The 21,981-nt window shown below is 39.3% G+C and overlaps 1 protein-coding gene across 2 annotated transcripts in view; it reads right to left on the minus strand.

The window, feature by feature from the left end:
• AP3B1 (adaptor related protein complex 3 subunit beta 1) overlaps positions 1-21,981 on the minus strand; it is a 516,639-nt gene that overhangs the window by 373,727 nt on the left and 120,931 nt on the right. For both annotated transcript variants that reach the window (XM_033929417.1, XM_033929426.1), the window contains exons 6-7: positions 16,943-17,009; positions 760-942 (exon numbers count right to left, since the gene is read on the minus strand). In XM_033929417.1, coding sequence (XP_033785308.1) covers positions 760-942; positions 16,943-17,009 — 250 coding nt within the window. The remainder of the gene's footprint in view (positions 1-759; positions 943-16,942; positions 17,010-21,981) is intronic.

Consider the following 21,981-nt stretch of genomic DNA (forward strand, 5'->3'; position numbering starts at 1 on the left):
GGAGGGATCCCTTCCATCTCCCGTCTCATGCTAACTAGTTTTACCCCTTCCCTCCCCCGTGTACCTTTTCCCTGGTGGTCCAGCGGTGTATCCAGTGCTGAGTCCCTCCTGCCAATGTCAGTGGTCAGAAGCCAGCAGCACACCCGGGCTGACAAGCGAGGGAGTGAGCTTTTGGAGCTTATGCCCCGCCTTGTGCCACTCACTGAAATGTTGCCGCCAGTTCTCATGGGACTCAAGGTTCTCGCAGCAGCCATTGAGAGAGCCGCGCAGGGCTGGGCAGAAGCTCCAAAAGCTCCCTCCTGTACATGCCGGCCCAGGTGTGTCGCTGGCTTCTGACCGCTGACATTGGCAGGATAGACTCAGCGCGGGATACACTGCTGGACCACCAGGGAAAAGGTACGCGGGGGAAGGGAGTGATAAAAACTAATTAGTATGGACCAGGCAAGGAGACGTGAGGGATCCCTCTTGTCCCGGCCTAATGGTAGGCCTGCAGCAAGTCCAGGAGGGTGTCGGGTGATCACTGGGTGATGACCCGAATATAGGTTGAGACCTCCATTTTTGGGCCATTTTTTTGACCCCAAAATCTCATCTTATATTTGAGTATATACGGTACTTATTGATGTAAGGCAACTACAATTTCCCATATCACTGAACTGTTGGCTAACTGAACTGTGTGTATGTGACACAGTTCCTCACTTTAGAGAAAATATTTGCCCAACATCTCAAAAATCATTTCTCAGATGGATGCTCAATTCTTACCTCTTTCCAAGGGCTTACAAACTGTGTACGTGCATATCGAGTCAGCATGTGGATTATAACAACCTGCCCCCACTCCTCAACATCTACCAACAGATTGCAGAGCTTCCGATAATTCTTGTGGATCAGATCTATTCTGTCTGGACACACTTCTTCAAATGCCATGACAACACTCCCAGCCACCAACTGAAAAATAAAAATTATCCATACATAAAATTGTTTTAATTAATTTTATCCTGAGAGATTTAAAACAAATGTTTTCAACTCTCACCCTTGCTGAGAAACAGTTTACGAAATAGGGAAGGAAGTCCTATTCAAAAAGTGATGTATTTAAACCTAATGGAATAAAAGACAGCTAAGAAACAATATATGTCAGTAATAATGCTGCAAGGTAACTGATCAAATATCTTATTTCAGAGAAAGGAAGAAAATGAACATCTGAAGAGAGAAAGTTTTGTTATTTCAGCTCATATCACAGTAACAGGGAAAGTTATCAAATGTGGGCTACTCTTAAGACAGATTTACTGTTAACCCAGGTCATTAGTAACTACATAAAATGGGACCTGTGGAAAAATAACACATCTTAATGGTATCCCAGGTCGGTAACTCCCTTCCCTTTAGAGTCCAATTAGAAAAGGCACAATTCATGTATGTAGTTTTCTTTGGGTTTTGATTTATTTAACAAAATCGACAGCAATCACATATAGTATGAATAAAAACAACAATAAAGTCTCCCACCTGAGTGCTCTCTCAGACACAAAGATATACACTAACACTGTAGCTTTTATCAATGCAGCTTCTTGCCATCTCTAGCATAATTTTTTGCACCCCTCCTCCAAAAAAAAAAAAAAAAGGTTTCCTCTTGTTCCTCTCACTGTCCTCAGATTCGATCTGGTCCTTCTTTTATTTTAAGATACTGGCTACCAGTGATAATGTGGACTAGGACATGGTTGAATTATTGCCTAAAATGTTTTGTTGTTCTTTATATGGAATTTGTAATTTTTGTGGTCATTCATGGATTTGTTATTGTGATATAACGAATAATCAAATAAATAAATAATTAAAAAATAAAAATAAAAAAGATCTGGTCCTTCTTGCAGATTCAACATCATGAATTTTCATTTTCTATATCCAGGGAGTTTTCTATACATTCCAATCCTGACCTCACACCTCTATCCTCTCTAATCCCTGCTATTTAAGGGTAAACAATGGCTAGGGCGAAAGTACACCGATTCTTCCAGATCCTCAATATTCACCATTACACAACCCCTGGACTTAACTGCCTATATAATATCCTCAGCCCAAGTTACAAAAGTCAAGTTTGAGAGCTGAACTTCAATCCCAGGCCATGAAAATATGCATCACAGCCTCTAAGAATCCTGCTTGTCTTTGCTATACAAATTAAACAGTACAAATATGTAAATTAATTTTCTGTATAAATAGTGTGCTGGCAATAAATCAAACAGGCAAAAGAAGCGACATTGTACGGTACTATAGAGAGAGAGCACATTTTCAACAATTCCAGTTGTAAGTTTTTCAGACGGCACATGCCATTGTATGTTAAGAATTACCATTCTGTTGTAATTACTTTAATCAAGATTGGTTTTGTGTCATGTTACACACAATATATCTAGCAAAAAGAAGTCCATACAAAGCAACTGATATGTATGCAATTGGTGCACACTGTGATGCAGCCTGATAGCAGCAAATTAATGTCATATTCTATCAGAACACTGGGGACCCACATTTCAGCACCTAAAATTTCCCAAATGAGTTAAAGTAAGCAATTATATGAAAATATAATTTATTGAAATGGCACGTTTTGAAAAATATTAGATATGATAGCCATATTCTAGAGATGTTTTTTCTTACATATGGCCAACATTTGGTTTATTAATATGCACCCAACATTGCAATAAAAAACAGCTCAGAATATAGTCTTGCTATTATGCTAAACAAGCTCCAGGTCCTGTGGGGATTTTATGAATTACCAATCAGTATAAACGTGAAGTTGCATTTATTGACTCCAGCTCTGTCCATGTGATGGTACCTGTTTGTCCCAGCATGTATGCAGCTCATTCCAGACTGCAGGGAATTGATTATTTGTGAGAACTTAATAAAACTACACTGTACGATGTACACTAATATTTCTATTTTCTGTCCATGCACTACATGCAAGAAAAAAAGTTAAAAATGTAATATTTTTTTAACATTTTGGGCCCGATAGCCAAATAATTTATACTCCTAACATATTTCAGCTTAAATAGGCTGCTTTGGAAATTTATTAGGGTTGAATTTTGAAATTTATACTCAAAATTTCACTAAATTCCTAAATTTAGAAGAATTAAAAGAGGGTGCCACAGGGGGACATTTAGGACAGGGAAAAAAGTTAGGAGCTTAACACTGATTTTTAGCTCATAAATTTAAGGAAATCAGTGGTATTGACTATATTTATAAGCATTACTTTTAAATGGGATTTAGTGTACACTGACAGCTATATTAACACAGTCAGCGCACTAAAAATATTGCACCAACTACTTAGCACAGGATGGGGCAGAGACTAGACAGCGTTTAGGCAAAGAATAAGCTGTAGGGGCATCCGTGCTAATTGCAAAGACAAAAAATACAGTACAACACAGTTACTTACCCATAGCAGGTGTTCTCCAAGAACAGCTTGATTGATAGCAATGTATGTTACGAGATATTTGAGATTGGTGAAATCTTATGGGTTTTTTTAACCTTTTGCATTGGTGGTTCAGATGTTGATATTATCACAACTCGATTATTGTAATTCTTTGTATTTGAACTTAAATTTAAAAATGATTAAAAAATAAAATTGCAGCTGATTTAAAATACTGCCGCAAGATTGATATATGGTTTGAAGAGATATGATAGTGTTTCTATATTTTATAAGAAACTCCATTGGCTGCCTATAGAGAAATAGAGTTTAAAAACTGTTTGTCTGATTCATCATATTATAAAGGCAGAGGCTTCCGAACATCTATGTTCTTTTCATGTTTGAATTATTCTTCTAATAGATTGAGTAATACATTTTTATTGGAGTGTCCCCTGTTAGAAGTATATGTTTTAAATGTCAATTTAATTCTTCTTTTACGTATGCTGCTATTGTTATTTGGAATGATGTACGTATACAAATAAGGACAGAAGTTAGTTATTGGAAATTTTGTAGAATATTGAAAACATTTTTATATGATAGATTGTCAAATTATTACTTTAGTTAAGGAATTGTAAGGACATTTTTTTTATCCAAGGAACTGTATTTTCCCATAGAATTATTATGGCTTCTTTTGATGTAAATCGCCTTAAACTAATTAGAGCAATTCAGAAATCTTGTATTAGACTAGATATGTTGACATCCAATAGAATATGTACAGTGTGATGATAACCACCCCAAGAGATAGACAACAACCTCCACAAGCAAGGAATAATCAAAATTCCAGCAGTTAGCTAAGCTCAGTCTAGGTTCTCTGGAAAGCGATCTAAGGCCAGGATTTTCAAAAACCTGCGTTAAAAAGCAACGGTCTGCTACCGCAGTCAGTTTGATACCGAATCTAAAAGCCCGAGACATTCTTTAAAAATTGCACATGCAAATAAGAACAGTGGATAGCAGTGAAGATTTCCTACATTTGATGCGCAGAAAAACGCCGTTAAAAAAAATCTCCAAAACCCCTGCTGCACTATTGGATGAATGGAAGGGAGAGGAGGGGAGAAGCAATGTTGACTTTTTTCAATCACGCATAAAACATACCCATTGGCTTTTAACAAGCGCAAGTGAAACATGCCTTTCTATCCATAAAACTACTATAATTCAGGTAAATCTTGTAATTTGTTTTTAATGTAAAATTTTATCAAGACCCACAGCCAGAAACACACAAGACAAGGGTATCATACACGCGTTCAAGAAGAAACATTGGATTTTAACAAGGTGCATGAAACATGCTTGTCTCTCTCAAAAACTCAAAAGAAGCATGATTTTACTACCCTCCACTAAAAATATATAGATACACTTTTTTTTTTTCATTAGCCACAGTCAAAACACAAGTGCTGGCACTGTAACAGCACCCCTGGACCAGTCGCTGCTTTTTGTCGCCAAAAGCCGATGCCACTCTTCGAAAATGCCTTGGCAATTTTTAAGAATCCACCGGAGGGCTCATTTCAATGTTAAAGAGCACATTTGCATGCCATTGTCGGAGACTGATAGAAACCTCGCTAAAGACAGAGATAATCCGTTTTGATAATCCATCGCTAAAATGCGTGCAGGCTAAGCCGACGGAAAACAGTTTAGCAATGGCGTTAAAGTTTTGAGAATCTTGCCCTAAGTGACTGTGCAGATAATGGACTAACACTCATGTTACAGCCAAGCCTGTTGAAATTAAAGAGCATATCCTCTACACCAGGGGTGTCAAATGTTGGTCCTCAAGGGCTGCAATCCAGTCGGGTTTTCAGGATTTCCCCAATAAATATGAATGAGATTTATTAGCATACAATGAAAGAAGTGCATGCAAATATAGCTCATTCATATTCATTGGGGAAATCCTGAAAACCCGACTGGATTGGGGCCCTCGAGGACCAACATTTGACACCCCTGCCCTACACAAAAAAAATGTGGGTAATTTAAATATTTAAAATTTCTAATTCAAAAAAGAAAGCTTGTTATGACATTCTGATTCTGCAAAAGAGATCTTTTAAATAGCAGTAAAAAAACTGGTGCAGTCTCTATCCAAAGCAATTTTCTGAATCAGCACCCCAAATAACCCTAGGAACAAGTCAAAAAAGCAAGGCACCAAGAATTTTTTTTTGTGTTGGCCTGTGTTATTATTAGAGTATGCTCGCTCTGTTTTCTCTTGCTATCTAGCATTTCTGCTGAGTTTGTTTTCTTTTGGGGAGAGGAAGGGTTTGAAAGAGGACATATTAAGGGGGTACTGAAAAGTTCTCAGCCCAACCAACTTTCTAAATTCTGAGCGTCATTTTTGCCACTGTAGCTGAAAAGAGTGTTATTTTATTTTGCAAAATGCCAATTTGCAGAATTGTAATGCTATGTTTTGACCTTGTTTCAGATCACCGATTGAATCATGTCAACAAAAAATGTGGAATTTTCAAGTGTGGAACTCTGAGCCGTTATGAATTCCTATTCCTGCAGAAGAAAACTTCAAAGGAAATCCATAAATATATATATACAAACATTGAGTGACAAATTCCCATCATACTCCACAGTGAAGAAGTGGTGTGCAAACTTTCAGCATGGAGATTTTGAGACTGAAGATGCAGCAAGGTCTGAGGCGCCTCAAATGGTGTCAACTCCTAAAATTGTTGACCATGTCCATGACCTGATTTTGGCAGATCAGCGAATATCAGCTAAAACAATTGCTGAGACACTATAGATATCCAGGAAACATGTTGGATATATAATCCACGAGCAGTGGGAGGCAGGAGCTGTCAGCCGAGTGAATGTTCAAATATTTGAATGATGTTGAGTGGACACTGTTGATGTTGAGTGGACACTGTTGATGAAATATGGTTACACTACTAGGATCCTGAGACAAAACAGTCCACGCAATGGCGGCACTCTGGTTCTCCAAGGCCAAGGAAATTGAAGACCCAAAAGTCTGAAGGAAAGTCATGGCCACGGTGTTTTGGGGCCAAACAGTTAATACAGAATAATACTGTAACTTGCTGTGCTGATTAAAGGAGGCATTGAAAGAAAAAAAGGAGAGGGAAGCAACAGAAAGTTCTCTTTTGCAAGACAATGCACCTGCTCACAACGATAGATGTTTTGTTGCAGTTGGGATTTCAGTGCATAGACCATCTGCCTATTTTCCGTTTCCAAACCTTAGTTTAAAAGGGTGACAATTTTTGTGTGATTTGGAGATGATTGCAGCAACAGAGCAGTATTTTAGCAACAAGACATTAAAGTATTTTTTAGAAAGGTTACAGAAACTTCAGATATGATATGCCAAGTCTGTTGAACTTAGGGGTGAATATGTGGAATAACTTGTAAGTTTCATAGCTCCAAGTCATTCCCTTCTTGGTTGGGCTGAAAACTTTTCAGCTTCCCCTTGTATTCTAGTTACTAGTATTATGTGCCTCATTGTTCATTGTTGCAACATTGTGTGCAGTTATTGTGTTTGAGCAAAGGAGACAATCTTGAGGTGTATTCAATCATTTATGTTTATATTTATTTTATAAGTTATTGGTGGATTTATCTGTAACACTCGTTTTAAATTGTATCTGTCTATTGGCAACATGAATCCATGAGGTATTCTGTTGGTCTTCGTTCTATGTTTTATTGCATTGTATTAAAATGACTAATTGGTCAATATTTTAAGCGCCAATTAAGATGATGTTAAAAAAATGTCTTTTGAAAATACAGATACATTAAAACCACCAATTTGCTCATATCTGCATATTTATTTACCATATCTTCATCCTCATTCCAGACATACACATGGGCTCCCGACAATTACTAGGGTGACAATTTATAGGATATCACAATTGGTAGGATCTTCCTACCAATTGTCTTCCTACTAATTGTCATACCCAATTGTCCTACATCTACCAATTGTCCTACCCTGTCAGAAATGTCAAAAATTAAAAATCTAAATAGTCCACAGCATGACATCAGCTGATCGTGACAGGTATCTCTGATCATCTGAGTCAGCAGATTTTATCTATCTATCTATCAATATATATATAAACCCAACTATTAAAATTAATATCTACAGAAAAGCTCTCACAGTAAAGTCAGCTTTTAAAAATCTTTTGAACTGCTAAACATTTGCACAATATCAGTAGGTCAGGAAAGTTCCACTTCCCTTGGCTAAATACATGTTGTCTTTTATTTATGAAGCTGTGTTTATCCATATGTCAATTAATTTTGTTCTTAATAGTTCTCACCATTTTGCCTAACACCAACATCAGTTTCACTCATGTGTAGTTACTGGATCATTCGTACAGTCCTTTTTAAAAACTGACATTAAAATGACTCTCGGGTAGCAGTAAAATACTTCTCCAGCATGTAGCCATCACTCAGAATAATGTCCACCTAACAAAATCTTAGTTCTACTCATCTGCTGAAATACTATAACCCTATATCTAAACATAAGATTATTTTAGTTTATTAAATGCTCAATATTCCATAAAACCACTCTGAATTAAAACAAAATGACTCATTCAGAATTTAAAACAAAAAAATATTGCCTTCCAAAATATAGTCAGTTAATTTCCATCCTACTATGTCAATAGTAGCTTTAGGTAGAGGGGAAAAAAATAAATCACTCCAACAAAACTAGCAATGATCTCATCAAATTCAAATGCAGCTTTCTATTTATGTATTTTTTATATTAAGCCAATAAACATGGTTCATTTGTCTTCTATTGGTTGCCACGTTTTTCTGTGCTGTTGCTATGAACTTCAGCTATTAGTCGTACTCCAAGGTAGACTACATGAACCATCAACAAAAGTGACACCCAATCTATGGAGTTCATATTTTCTCCAGATTATCTATGCTGGTTGACAAGTTGGTAATGAAAAAAATCACACTAAGCAAATGGTTCCTCTAATAACAATACATTTTCTAGAAAATTATGAAGGGTATGAAATGTTTCCTTGCATCTATTTTGTCATGAATTCTAATTAGTGCCGCAAAAACCTAAGAGTGCTAGGTCATCACAAGAAGTGCACCTATGTTTGATTGATAATCTGGTACAAGTTGGTCCATGCTGCCAAAATTCTTTTCTCTTAAATTAATGACTATTCCACCTGCCCTAATAATACAACCCAAATTATATTCCCCTTCTTATTTCAATTTTCTGGAGGCATGGAAAATAGGAAAGATCTGTCATTTATCTTCTAATAGCTGGATAATAGATCTATCACAATAAAACATCTGCACAAACTCAGTTATTTTTTCACAACAGTGTAGCTTTTATCAACATTAAATCAATAACTTAGGAAATACTGCCTTACTCATGCATTTGGCTCAGGACTAAACATAACAACTTATTTAACAAATGTTTATTGCAAAAAACTGAAGAGTTAGCCTTTTTCTTGACAGTTCAGCTCTATTTATAATACACATCAGTAATCCTGGCACAGATAGCTGCCATCAATTGTTCAGATGCATTTTAAGAAATAATGATTTAACTCTCAGAGTTGCTGCTTATTTAACAGCTGCTCAGTCTTAAAGGAATAACCTAGCATCCATTTCCTGTTCAATAAAATATGTAATGTATATAACATGCAAAGTCAGATACATGTTATTTCCATTTTGTGACGATAAGCAAAATAGTACATCTGACACTAAGGTAACCTGATTTATGCTAAAGGTTTCTCAGTCTGAATTACAAAAATAGAGTTAGAACAACATTCTATACTGAGCATTTGCTACAATCTTAATTGTAAGTCTAAAGCAAATAAACAATATTATTCACTCCTTCCTACAGAAAATGTCAAAGTTCAAATAAACCTCAAATGTCTTTAAGCAAAATTAAACATACAATTTAAGCAAAACTATACTTTAACATAGTACAATACTTTATTAGTGAATTCCAATTACCACAAAAATGTTCACTGTAATTTAGGATTCACTATTATCAGTGTGTGTGGGGGGGTGGGGGAACAACATTATAAAACGCCTCTAGGGATGTACTACAGCATTCAGACTGAAAAGAAACATAACATTAAGGAAAAAAAATACAAAATAGACCAAGCAGAAGCCAAAGAAAAAAAAATGCAAGCATATTTGATACACTAACCCCCCTCTTCTATTAAACTGCACTAGCAATTTGTAGCACAGAGAGCTGTGCTGAATGGCCCGCGCTGCTCCCGACGCTCATAGGAACTCTATCAGCGTCGGGAGCAGCACAGGCTCACCGCGCGAAAAACTGCTAGCGCAGTTTAAATCAAAGAGGGCCCAAGTTTAATGTGTTTGTCAGAATACTTAAAATTTAGTGTGCATAAAATTTAACAGAAGTTAACCTATTTAAATTTAGGGCCCCTTTTACAAAGCTGTGGTAGCGATTCCCCCACGGCAAATGCACCAAAGCCCACAATAAAGAATAGAGACACCTTCACGCGGCAGACTCTGTTGATTGTTTTCAAGTTGTATACATATTGTCCCCTGAGGAAGGCGACTTCGGTTGCTGAAATCCGGATCCTGGTTGAGACTTTTCTAGGATGCCTAAGTTGGATCACATATAGCCTTTTTCAAGACCTAGGACTTTATTCATGTTTTTATTTATGATTTTATTCATGCATTTATCTGTTTTCTAATAAATGTAACTGTTTGCCTGTGCTCAACATCTCTCTAGCAGCCTCTTGTTCGGCATTTGTTTCGACATTCAAGGCTTGTTCTCTTCTTCTGTTGTCCCCCTACTATACTATACACCATCTTTACCATACTGAGTTTTGCCATACAAGGTCTGCCATGCTACAATCTCTCATGCCATGTTGGCCAGACAATGTTTGATTTTCCATGCCTTCCATGCTACGTTGCGTCATGCACGCTTGCCTTACCATTTTTGACAAATCATGTCATAATATGTTAACCATGCTTTGTAATACTATGTTTGCCATGCTATGTTTCACCATACCATGTTTTCCCCTATGTTTTACCATACTTTATTAATTATGTTTTGTCATCTCTGTCAGACAATGTTTGCCATGCTATCTTCCTCCATACTATATCTGAGAGTATGGCACAAGGTTTAAAGCTACAACCTCACCACCCTGAGGTTGTGCGTTCAAATCCACACTGCTCCTTGTACCCCCCTTGCCTCAGGTATATTAGATAGATTGTGAGCCCACTGGGAAAGACAGGGAAAAATGTTTGAATATCTGAATAAATCCATGTAAACCGGTCTCAGTTCCCCTGAGAGAACGGTATAGAAAATTGAATAAATAAATGATGTCTGGATTCCATGGCATCTTTGAAGAAGTAAGCAGGCAAATGAACATATGATAGGGTGGGCTTCAGGAAGAGTGTTGTCTGTCTAGTAGAAATAAGATTAACATGGTAAGAACCTTATCTTTCCTTCTAATATGACAGACACTCTATTCCTGAACTTGTGGGACCTATGTTGTTATTACTTATTTTTAGTTTATTAGGTACTTTAGCTAGATTGTGAGCCTTCGGGATAGATAGGGTAGTTTTTCTCACGTACCTAATTTAATTATAGTTTAAGAACATAAGAATTGCTACTGCTGGGTCAGACCAGTGGTCCCTTGTGCCCAGCAGTCCACTCACATGGCGGTCCTTAGGTCAAAGACTAGTGCCCTAACTGAAACTAGCCTTACCTGCGTATGTTCTGGTTCAGTAGGAACTTGTCTAACTTTGTTTTGAATCCCTAGAGGGTGTTTTCCCCTATAACAGCCTCCGGAAGAGCGTTCCAGTCTTCTACCACTCTCTGGGTGAAGAAGAACTTCCTTACGTTTGTACAGAATCTATCCTCTTTTAACTTTAGAGAGTGCCCTTTCATTCTCTCTACCTTGGAGAGGGTGAACAACCTGTCTTTATCTTCTAAGTCCATTCCCTTCATTATCTTGAATGTTTTGATCATGTCCCCTCTTCGTCTCCTCTTTTCAAGAGAGAAGAGGCCTAGTTTCTCTAATCTCTCACTGTATGGCAACTCCACCAGCCCCTTAAACATTTTAGTCGCTGTTCTCTGGACCCTTTCAAGTAGTACTGTGTCCTTCTTCATGTACGGCGACCAGTGCTGGACGCAGTATTCCAGGTGAGGGCGTACCATGGCCCGGTACAGCGGCATAATAACCTTCTCCGATCTGTTTGTGATCCCCTTCTTAATCATTCCTAGCATTCTGTTTCCCTTTTCACCGCCACCACACATTGCGCGGACGGCTTCATTGACTTGTAGACCAGTACTCCCAAGTCTCTTTCCTGGGAGGTCTCTCCAAGTACTGTACCGGACATTCTGTATTCGTGTATAAGATTTTTGTTACCGATATGCATCACTTTACACTTATCCACATTAAACCTCATTTGCCATGTCGCAGCCCATTTCTCGTGCATGTTTATGTCCCGTTGCAGGTCTTCGCAATCCTCCTGGGTCTTCACTACTCTGAATAACTTCATATTGTCTGAAAATTTAATCACCTCACTTGTCGTACCAATTTCCAGATCGTTTATAAATATGTTGAAGAGCACGAGTCCAAGCACTGAGCCCTGCAGCATTCCACTCGTAATGCTTTTCCAGTCTGAGTATTGTCCATTTACCCCCCACTCTCTGTTTCTTATTAACCAGCCAGTTTTTAATCCAAGTGAATATTTCACCCTCGATTCAATGGCTCGCAATTTTTCAAAGTAGTCGTTCATGCGGAACCTTGTCGAATGCCTTCAGAAAATCCAGATCTATGATGTTGACCGGGTCACCCTTGTCTATCTGCCTGTTTACTCCCTCGAAGTAGTGCAGCAAGTTCGTCAAGCAAGATCTTCCCTTGCTGAAGCCGTGTTGGCTGGTCCACATCAGATTGTATCCGTCAAGGTGATCAATGATGTAGTCCTTTATCAGCGCCTCTACCATCTTTCCTGATACCGAGGTCAGACTCATCGGTCTGTAGTTTCCTGAATCTCCCGTCGAACCTTTCTTGAAGATCGGCATAACATTTGCCACTTTTCAGTCTTCCGGAATCCTTCCCGTTTTGATCGACAGATTGGCTATTAGTTGAAGCAGTTCAGCTATAACCCCTTTCAGTTCCTCAATTACCCTCGGATGGATGCCATCCAGTCCTGGGGGATTTATCATTTTTAAGCCTATCAATCTGCCTGCATACCTCTTCTAGACTGACCGTCAACCCTGTCAGTTTCCCATCTTCGTTTCCTGCATATAGCCTGTCGGCTTCCAGTAAATTCAGACGCAAAAAATGTGTTCAGTTTGTCAGCGATAGCTTTTTCCTCCTTTAGCACTCCCTTTATTCCATGGTCATCCAACAGCTTCACCGCTTCCTTCGTGGGTCATTTCCCATATATCGAAAGAATGGCTTGAAATTTTTTGCCTCCTTGGCTATTTTTTCCTTGCAGTCTCTTTTGGCCCCTCTTACCACCTTATGACACCTGCGTTGATGTTGTTTGTGCTTTTTCAAGTTTTTGTCCATTTTTGACCTTTTCCATTCCTTAAACAAAGTCTTCTTGTCTCTGATAGCTTCCTTCACCGCTACAATGAGCCACACCGGTTCCATTATTTTTCCTCTTGGATCCCTTGTTGATACGTGGTATATATAGATTTTGCACCTCAGTGACTGTGTCGGGATCATGCTTGCTCTAGCATTTTTACAATGCTTATCCTCTTCTTAATCTTCTTCCCCACCATGAGTCTCATCCCTTCATAATTCCCTTTTTGGAAGTTCAGTGCCGTGGCCGTTGTTCTGGATCAATGTTTTGCCCCTGTGTCCAGGCTGAAGTGGATCATATTGTGATCACTGCTTCCCAGCATCCCTTCTACTGCTACACCTTGTGCCGGTCCTTGTAGTCCCTTTATAATTAAGTCCAGAATTGTATTTCCTCTCGTATTTTCCTTGACAAGTTGTTCCAGGAAGCAATTGCCTACAGCATCCAGGAATTTGATCTCCCTACTGCAGCTGTAGGTGCCTAGATTCCAGTCACCCATGATAACTGCGTCGCCTCCCTTACAGTTGCGTTTAATCTTGTCTATCATTTCTCCATCATTTTCTTCGGATTACCCTGGGGGTCAGTAGTAGATGCCGATGTTCGTTTCCATTCCATTTATTCCCAGAATTTTGACCCATAGAGACTCTACCTTATTTTTCGTTTCCAGCGTGTTCTCTCAGGCACACTCAATTCCCTCTTTGATGTATAGGGCAGTACCCCCACCTTTTTGACCTACTCTGTCTCTGCGGTATAGCTTGTATCCCGGTAGCACAGTGTCCCAGACATTTGATACATTGTAAACCGCTTAGGTCAATAAATGCAGGAGCGGTATATCAAATCTTAAATAAATATAAACATAAGCCTATCAAAGTAGTCCCACGAGTTTAGGATGGGACAGATAAGACTGTTGTCAGAACTGAAGATCCAGAGTCTTGGTGGCCACTACGTCCATCCTGTAAAGCTTCATGAACGTATACAGAGAAGATAAAGTGGCAGCTCTACAAATTTATTCAGGAGACACCGCTGGAGATTCCACCTATGAGGAAGCTACGCTTCTACTGGAGTGTGCCTTCTCAGATATAGATGGGCATTTTCCACTTCTGATATAGGCTGAAGAAATGGCCATATGGATCCATCTTGAAATAATTGCTTTCAAGCCCCCACAACATGAACAGATGATCTGACAAACAAAATTTGTTCATAACTTCTAGATACTGCAGTAAGAGTCTGTGTACTCTAACAATCTCAAACATCTGATCACTTTTTCTTGATCTCGAAAGAGTGAAGGCAGGTAAGGTTACTATATCTCTCAATTATATCCCCCCCCCCCTCAGCAGTCTCTTTTCCAAGCTGAAGAGCCCTAACCTCTTTGACCTTTCCTCATACAAGAGGACTTCTTCATACAAGAGATCTCCTCGCCTAGAAGTCGCAAGATTGTTGGCGGTATATAAGAATAAAGTTATTATTATTATATTATTATTATTTATCATTTTGCTCATTTTTCTTTGAATCTTTTCTAATTCTACTATATCTTTCCTTGAGATACAGCGACCAGAACTAAGTGCAATACTCAAGGTGAGGTTGCACCATGGAACGAATCAGAAGCATTATAACACTCTCAGTCTTATTTATCATCCCTGTCCTAATAATTCCTAGCATCATGTTTGCTTTTTTGTCTGCCATCCCCACACTACACAGAAGATTTCAGCATAGTGTCTATAAGGACATCCAGATCTTTATCTTGGGTGCTGACTCCTAAGATTGAGCGTACTGATGTGGAAGCTGGAAACCACTTTTGGTAAGAAAGATGGATCTCCTCGCGTAAAGGAAAGACTACAAAGGTTAGGGCTTTTCAGCTTGGAAAAGAGATGGCTGAGGGGAGATATGATTGAAGTCTACAAAATCCTGAGTGGAGTAGAACAGGTACAAGTGGATCAATTTTTCACTCCGTCAAAAATTACAAAGACTAAGGGACATTCGATGAAGTTAAAGGGAAATACTTTTAAAACCAATAGGAGGAATTTTTTCACACAGAGAATAGTTAAGCTCTGGAATGTGATGCCAGAGGCTGTGGTAAGAGTGGATAGCGTAGCTGGTTTTAAGAAAGATTTGGACAATTTCCTGAGGAAAAGTCCATAGTCTTTTATTAAGACAAGCATGGGGGAAGCCACTGCTTGCCCTCAATCGGTAGCATGGAATATTGCTACTCCTTGGGTTTTGGCCAGATACTAGTAACCTGGATTGGCCACTATGAGAACAGGCTTGATGGACCATTAGTCTGACCCAGTAAGGCTATTCTTATGTTCATATGTGTAAGACCACATCTGAGTCTGTTCCCAAGGGATCTGTCCCTGAGCTTTTGAACTTTTTAGGGCAGGCTGTCCAAGTAGGTGCACTACAAAGCAGTCTGCCCCTTGGAAGCATACTCTCGACCTCAGAGTCTGCACTCTCCTGCAGCCAGAGATGCCCCAAGTTTGGGATCTTCTGCAGCACTGAGAAGCCTCACAACTGGTCAGCAAAAAAATGGATTTAATTGAAAATAAACAGAGCAGAAAAGACAGGCTCCTATCATCACACTTGTAGAGAGACAACTGAGGAATTGGATGACATCCCTGAAGGATGGGAGGTAGGGCAAAGGAATGCTAATGAATTTCCCTACAAGAAGTCTCATGAGAAGAGATTGACTACTGCCTTTTCTGAATTCAGTGGGTAACTTTGGTTGGACTGGAATCACTGGTATTTTATGAATACTAGAACTAAAAATTAGTATGCCTAATTAAGTTTAAAGTGAAAGCCACAGTAAGAAAACTACCATGTAATGAGAGGCTTAAACGTTCTGCATTGATCATCTGCCTTCGAAATCTCAGAAGCCGAGATGTTTGGAATACCTGGATAGGAGTTAATAGAATTCAGTATAGCTTAGGGCAGTATATCCCAACTGTGGGTCACAAATCCTACATTTGGGGTATGTCGGCACTTGCAACAAAATGGGACAGGATAGCAATACCATCCACCCACATAGGCATATAGGATAGTACAACTCGGCCTGTGTGGCTCACCTGAAAGATGCAGCCAGACAGGAAAAAAGGCAAAGAAAAAGGAACCTTGGTAACAAATAGGAGATACTAAGGGTTGGAGGTCACACAAATTTAATGCCATAATTGGGGCTTAGTGTGAAAAGGAATTGGGGAAGGAACAGTCTAGGTTCTCTGACAAGGGTAGTAAATGCTGGCCAATAGTAACACCCTGGCTATGAGATCAGTATTTCCTGTTACAAGTAATGTTCATGGTAATAAGTCTGCTGATGATGACAGAAAGCAACAGATGAAAAGTTAATATTTATGTGTTGTCTCCAATAAGGTGCACCATATTATGAATGTTAAGTTTACTTTAGTTTGTTACCCAATGCTTATCCCATTTTCAATCCACTTCGTACTAGCCCTAGTTTACAATTAGAAGCTGCTCATCTCTTTTTTAAAAAAAAATCTTTATTCATTTTCAAATCAAACAATAAGTGCATAAAAATATATCATAAAAATAATTTCAATATAGCACTATATTATCTAACATATGAACTATAATAGTGTAAAACTCCCACCCTCCCCCCTTCAACCCATTCTCAATTAAAATAGAATATGCAATGTTATACAACATATTATAACATCTCGTATTTAATAACATCCCAAATCCATCCTCCCCCCTTGAGTGTGCTAGACAAAACTAAGAAAGAAAAGGAACAGAAAAGAAATGATGTCTATTCATCACAATATTTTTCCAATGGCCCCCATATCTTTATATCTCAATGACCAGGTTTGATACTGTATTGTCTTGGATTCATATCTGTGAGTGTCCCTTTTATTTTCTATAGACAAATTTTGAAGACAAATAGGAATGAAGCAGCTTGTATGTCACTATTAAGTCCTGTCATCTGATGCTGAACTAAAATAGTATACTTAAGTGCAGACTCGGAAGAACTTAAAACAGAGTAAGCTTAACATTCTTGTACATTTTAAACAAACAATTCTGTATCTCTGTACAACTTACTGTGCTCTTGTCTTTCAGAAGTTTTTCTATTATTTTAATTAACAGATCTTTTTGCTCAGGATCAAGACTGAAAAACAAAACAAAGAGATCATTTCTATGACAAAAGCTAAACACCAAGTTACTTTGAAGCTAAACTGTGCATCAGCTGCTTGACTGAACATTGCTTGGGAGAGATCAGTTAAAACCTGAAGCAGTAAAAAAAAAAAAAATCACCTACCTTAGAGAACATTAAAGGAGAAAGAAAATATATTTTTAAAGTAAGCACTGGCATGTCCATGTCATTTTTCCTTCTTATCTTACAAGATACCATAGCAAATGACCACAGATAAAACTGAAATGGCCCCACTCATTTTTGCCCCTAGAAGGTTGTTTTGAGTTGTCATGCAGGTTACCCAGTGCAGAAATCATTTTACTGCTGTTTGGTGTGTGTATGCCTGCTGTTATACCATGCCTGGAAACAAATGAAGTTATCTAACTTCATTCTATCAACCTTGGTAGAATCACTTCCATATATATTAAGCTTGAGAGCATTTTGCTTTACTACATTGTGTACTGTTAATTGCTGTAGCTGTGGCTAAAAAGGGGAACTTTTTTCTCTAACCAAAAGGACATCTACCAAAGCCCATTATAAAACCTTTTCACCTTCAAACTTTCTAGAGTGAGTAATAAGTAGAACGCATAACACAGAGAAGATTACAAAGGAAAATGGTGAAGCACACGTTCACATTTTAAGATGTATCTGAATTTTGCATGGACTTTGACAAGGAAACAAGAGTTCATAAGTAAATTATTTCATTCCTCAATGCTTTTCACACCTATTCCCATAATTATTTCATTTTTCAATAAGGGAATAACCATAGGAAGCACCTATTAAAGAGAGCCATAAGTGTTTTAAGTATTTTCTAGCACATGTATCTGGAAGCTTTTCAGGTACACTATTTGCATCTGGTGCTTTCAAGTCATTACCACTTGGCTTGCCTTTTTAATTGCCAATAATGAAGAGGCTTTTTTTCTGCAAAGCTGCTGGCACTTCCCCCAATTCAAACACCTCTTAATTAACATTCTTATTAGTAGTCATTTTTGTTTAACTCTTTAGCATCAGGTAAAATACTCCTAGAGCAAGTCCAGAAACTAAAGCCTTTCTGTATCAAGAAGATATCAAACAAACCCACAGATCATTCAAACGTATAGATAAATTTCCTGGTTTCAAAGAACTTATTCAAAGGTGCTCAGGAATGACCATTTCCTTCAAGCTTATTAATGATTTAAGTGTCCGGTATAATATTTCATACATTTTAAAAAATACAAAAAAGGTTTTGGCTCAAATTCAACACACAAGCACACCCACACAAGCTGTTGTAATTCATGTTAACTTTTTGTTCTGTATTTTCCAAGCATATATTAATTAATTTATATTAGACAATGACATGGGGGTTGGAACTCACAGTAAACTGCATTAACATAAAATATTTTGAAGAATTACCACTGTTGTGTGTGGATGAAGGAAAAATTAAGTTTTTAACTCACTAATTTTCTTTCTAGTAGACAAGATACTTCATTCCTGAACCTGTGAGTAGCCAATTGCTTATCGCGAAAGTTCTTGTGGCAGCGCCATGGCTGCACTTCACTGAGGATACACTTGCACTGCTCCCCAGCTCAAACCTGGACCCTTTTCCTGGCTCTTGCACCATCTGGGCACTAACCACCCCCCCACCCCTGAGGGACTGGGGGGGTTAAGCCAGCGACTTCCGCCGCCCCCCCCCCCCCCCGCCAACATGCCGCACAGCATGTGAGACACGGATCATCCTCATACGGCCATCCACCACAAACTGCACAAATTCAAGGTACCCTGTCCTGAAGAATCCATCACACCTATTTTTAAGTAAATCAAGGTATTTTGAGGCAGATAGAGGCTTTTATTTTCAAACCGAGAAATCAAAGATGGCTGCCACAGCAGCGATTTTAGTGCCAAAAACAGCCTGGGGGAGCTATACTGGGGAATAAAAATTAGTGATTTTAGGATTTTAGAGGTGGGTGATTTTAAAGAACCCGCTGATTTTGTTATATAGGCTGTCAGCCTGTTACTCAACTGTGCCATGCTGTGTGCTGGGAGCTGCAAGTGTGGAAGTTGCAAACAGCATACAGGGAGATCCCTCTGCCTTAAGAAGCCTGGAATCCAGACAGCTTGTGTCTTCTGACTGCCTCTTGGGCCAAACGAACTGACCGGAGACATCAATCCCCATCAGATCACGCATACATTAATGCTTACAGCAGTTCCAGAGAAAGGCCTGTAAGGCATCGGGGAGAGGGGACAGGGAGCAGAACCTGGCAGGGTAATGAGGAAGGGAGAAGGGCTAGGTGCAGAGTCTGGCAGGGCAGGGCAAGGAGGGAAGGAGGCTGGGAGTAGAGCCTGGCAGGGCAGGGCAGGGCAGGGCATGAATATAAACCCTTAGTTTATATTCGAGTTAACCTTTTTTACCCTTTTTAGGAGAACAAAAGTTACCTTGGTTTATAATCGGATTGGTTTATATTCAAGTATATAAGGTAACACAAAGTTTTAGAAGGAAAGCCTAATGAAGGTATGACTATGCAAAAACAAGGCTGTGAAAATCAAGTCGAATAATTAATTTCTATCTTATGCTTTTTCACTTAAGCATCTTAAGCTTTTTCAGACAGGAAGAATTTTACTAGTTTTTCAAAATTTTCTAACTGAAGATCTATATGAATACTCTAGGGCAGTATTTCCCTAAATAGTATGCCACAGCACACTTCTGTGCAGTCAAGCCAAATAAGGTATGGCATGGGTTCTCATCTCACATCTTCACAGCAGCAAAGTCACCAGCAGTGGCTCAAACATGCATAACCCCATTTCTGAACAAATGTGTAGTCACACATACATCTTCCTCAGACACAGTCTGACCATTTAAGTGGGGCAATTATCAAGAAGTATTGTAGTGTACAAATACCTGGTCTCTCTTCTACTTAATAAACTGAATGTGGTTAAAAACACCTTAAAAACAAACAAACCAGGGGACCCGACACGGTCTGTGTTTCGGTAAACATGCCTTCAACAGGGGTCCCAGGTTGAGAAAGGAATCAAATGAAACCGCAAACAGGACTGTCTTCCAGTAGCCCACGCACAGATTGACCTCCGGCGTTTGTCTTTACACAGGCTATAGTTTGTTTGCGTTTTTATTTGATTCCTTTCTCAACCTGGGACCCCTGATGAAGGCATGTTTACTGAAACACGGACCGGGTCTGGTCCCCTGGTTTGTTTGTTTTTAAGGTGTTGTTTTTAACCGCATTCAATTTATTGACAAAATAAACTCTGCCTGCACCACTGTACATCTGTTTGCAGTTTTCTTTGTTTTATCTTCATACCCTTACTGCAGACTTTGTTGGTTCTTCCTTCGTTGTTTGCTCTCCTCTACTTAATACATGGAATCTCCTCCTTTTATGTTTAAATTTGTTTTATTATTTTCGATAAACAACAAACATAAGATACAAGTCATAACATAGTGCAATACACTAAAGAATGATCCCCCCTCCCATTCCCCCCCCCCCCCAGGGAACAGCCACTGTTAAACTCGCCTGAATAGGTTCACTCCAATAATCTAGCTTTTGCTACGGGAGACAAAGTTGAACAAAAAGGTCTCCAGCATCGAAGAAATTGGACCCCTTTCTTAGAATGTATGTCTAGAACATCTTGTCTTTCATAACCAGCCCAATAAATCATCTGAGTCCGCCATTGCGAAACAGAAGGCGTATGCGGGGACAACCAGCATTGTAAAATAGTCTTTATGCCCACCAGAATAGCCCTTTGTACGAATGCATTCACCCCTGGTTTAACCGGGTCCAATGAGAATTTCAATGTAAAGAGAAAAGTCGACGTCCGTGTCCAGGAGCAATTCCATAGCGACTGTATTGTGCGTCCTATGCGCCGCCAGTAGGCTTGAATACCGGGGCATAGCAAAAACATGTGTCCAAGAGTAGCTCTGGCAGCCGCACATCTGGGGCATCTTGCTGAAGCACTGATGTGGGCTTGGTGTGCTCTTATGGGTGCCATATAGGCACGAACCAAGAATTTATAATATCGTTCCCTCTCTATTGCTGCTACCAGGATATGTGATCTCAATTTAAAGCTCCTCTTTATCATGGACTCTGTAATTGTGGTTTGTAGGTCCAAGGACCAGGATTCAGCCAAGGCTCTGTAGTCCAGGTCTCTAGCCAACCCCTGCAAATAGCGATGGTAAACACTGAGTGGGGTGGGGTCTTGAGCTGTTAAGCAGAGGGCCTCAGATAACGTATCTTGAACAATGTCCAACAAAGCCTGTCTAGGTAAGGAATTCACATAGTGAGACAGTTGCCCATAACTCAGCCAGTCATTAGCAGAAAGGATTTTAGTATCTAACAATTTCTGAAATGAGTAGAGGGTCCCATCCGCGTTTAAAATCTGAGACAGATAAAACACTCCCCCTCGAGCCCACCTAGTAGGGGCCCTGAGACCTATTCCAGGAGCATAAGCAACGTTGCCATGTATTGGTAAATAAGGTGTCACTTCCGGTCTAATGTGCAGTTGTTTGCACAGTTTCTTCCAGGTTTTCCTCAACGGACCCAGTAAAATATCCCCATAATGTTGTGTACGCGGAGGCAGTGTGGAAGCATGTAGCAAGTAGCTGCAATGATAGGGGGTAAATGCAAGGCATTCGACCTCGGCCACCGAAAAATGGGAAGTCCCACATAGCCAATCGTTTAGATGTCGAAGCTGGCATGCCATATTCATTCTCCCCAAATGTAAGAGTCCTAAGCCTCCCTGAGATACGGGTAGAAATAGTGTACGGAGGGGTATACGCGAACGCCTGCCACCCCACAGATACCCATTTAACGACTTGTGAAGAACACTAAGGTGACGGTGTTGTAACAGCAAGGGTAAGGTCTGTAATAAATACAGCCATTGGGGGATAATCATCATATTGTACAGGGCTATTCGCCCTAATAAAGATAAAGGGTAAGAGCGCCAGGCTCGAAGTCTCCGTCCC

This window comes from Geotrypetes seraphini, chromosome 1 (assembly GCF_902459505.1).
Source record: "Geotrypetes seraphini chromosome 1, aGeoSer1.1, whole genome shotgun sequence".
In the NCBI taxonomy this organism is placed as follows: domain Eukaryota; kingdom Metazoa; phylum Chordata; class Amphibia; order Gymnophiona; family Dermophiidae; genus Geotrypetes; species Geotrypetes seraphini.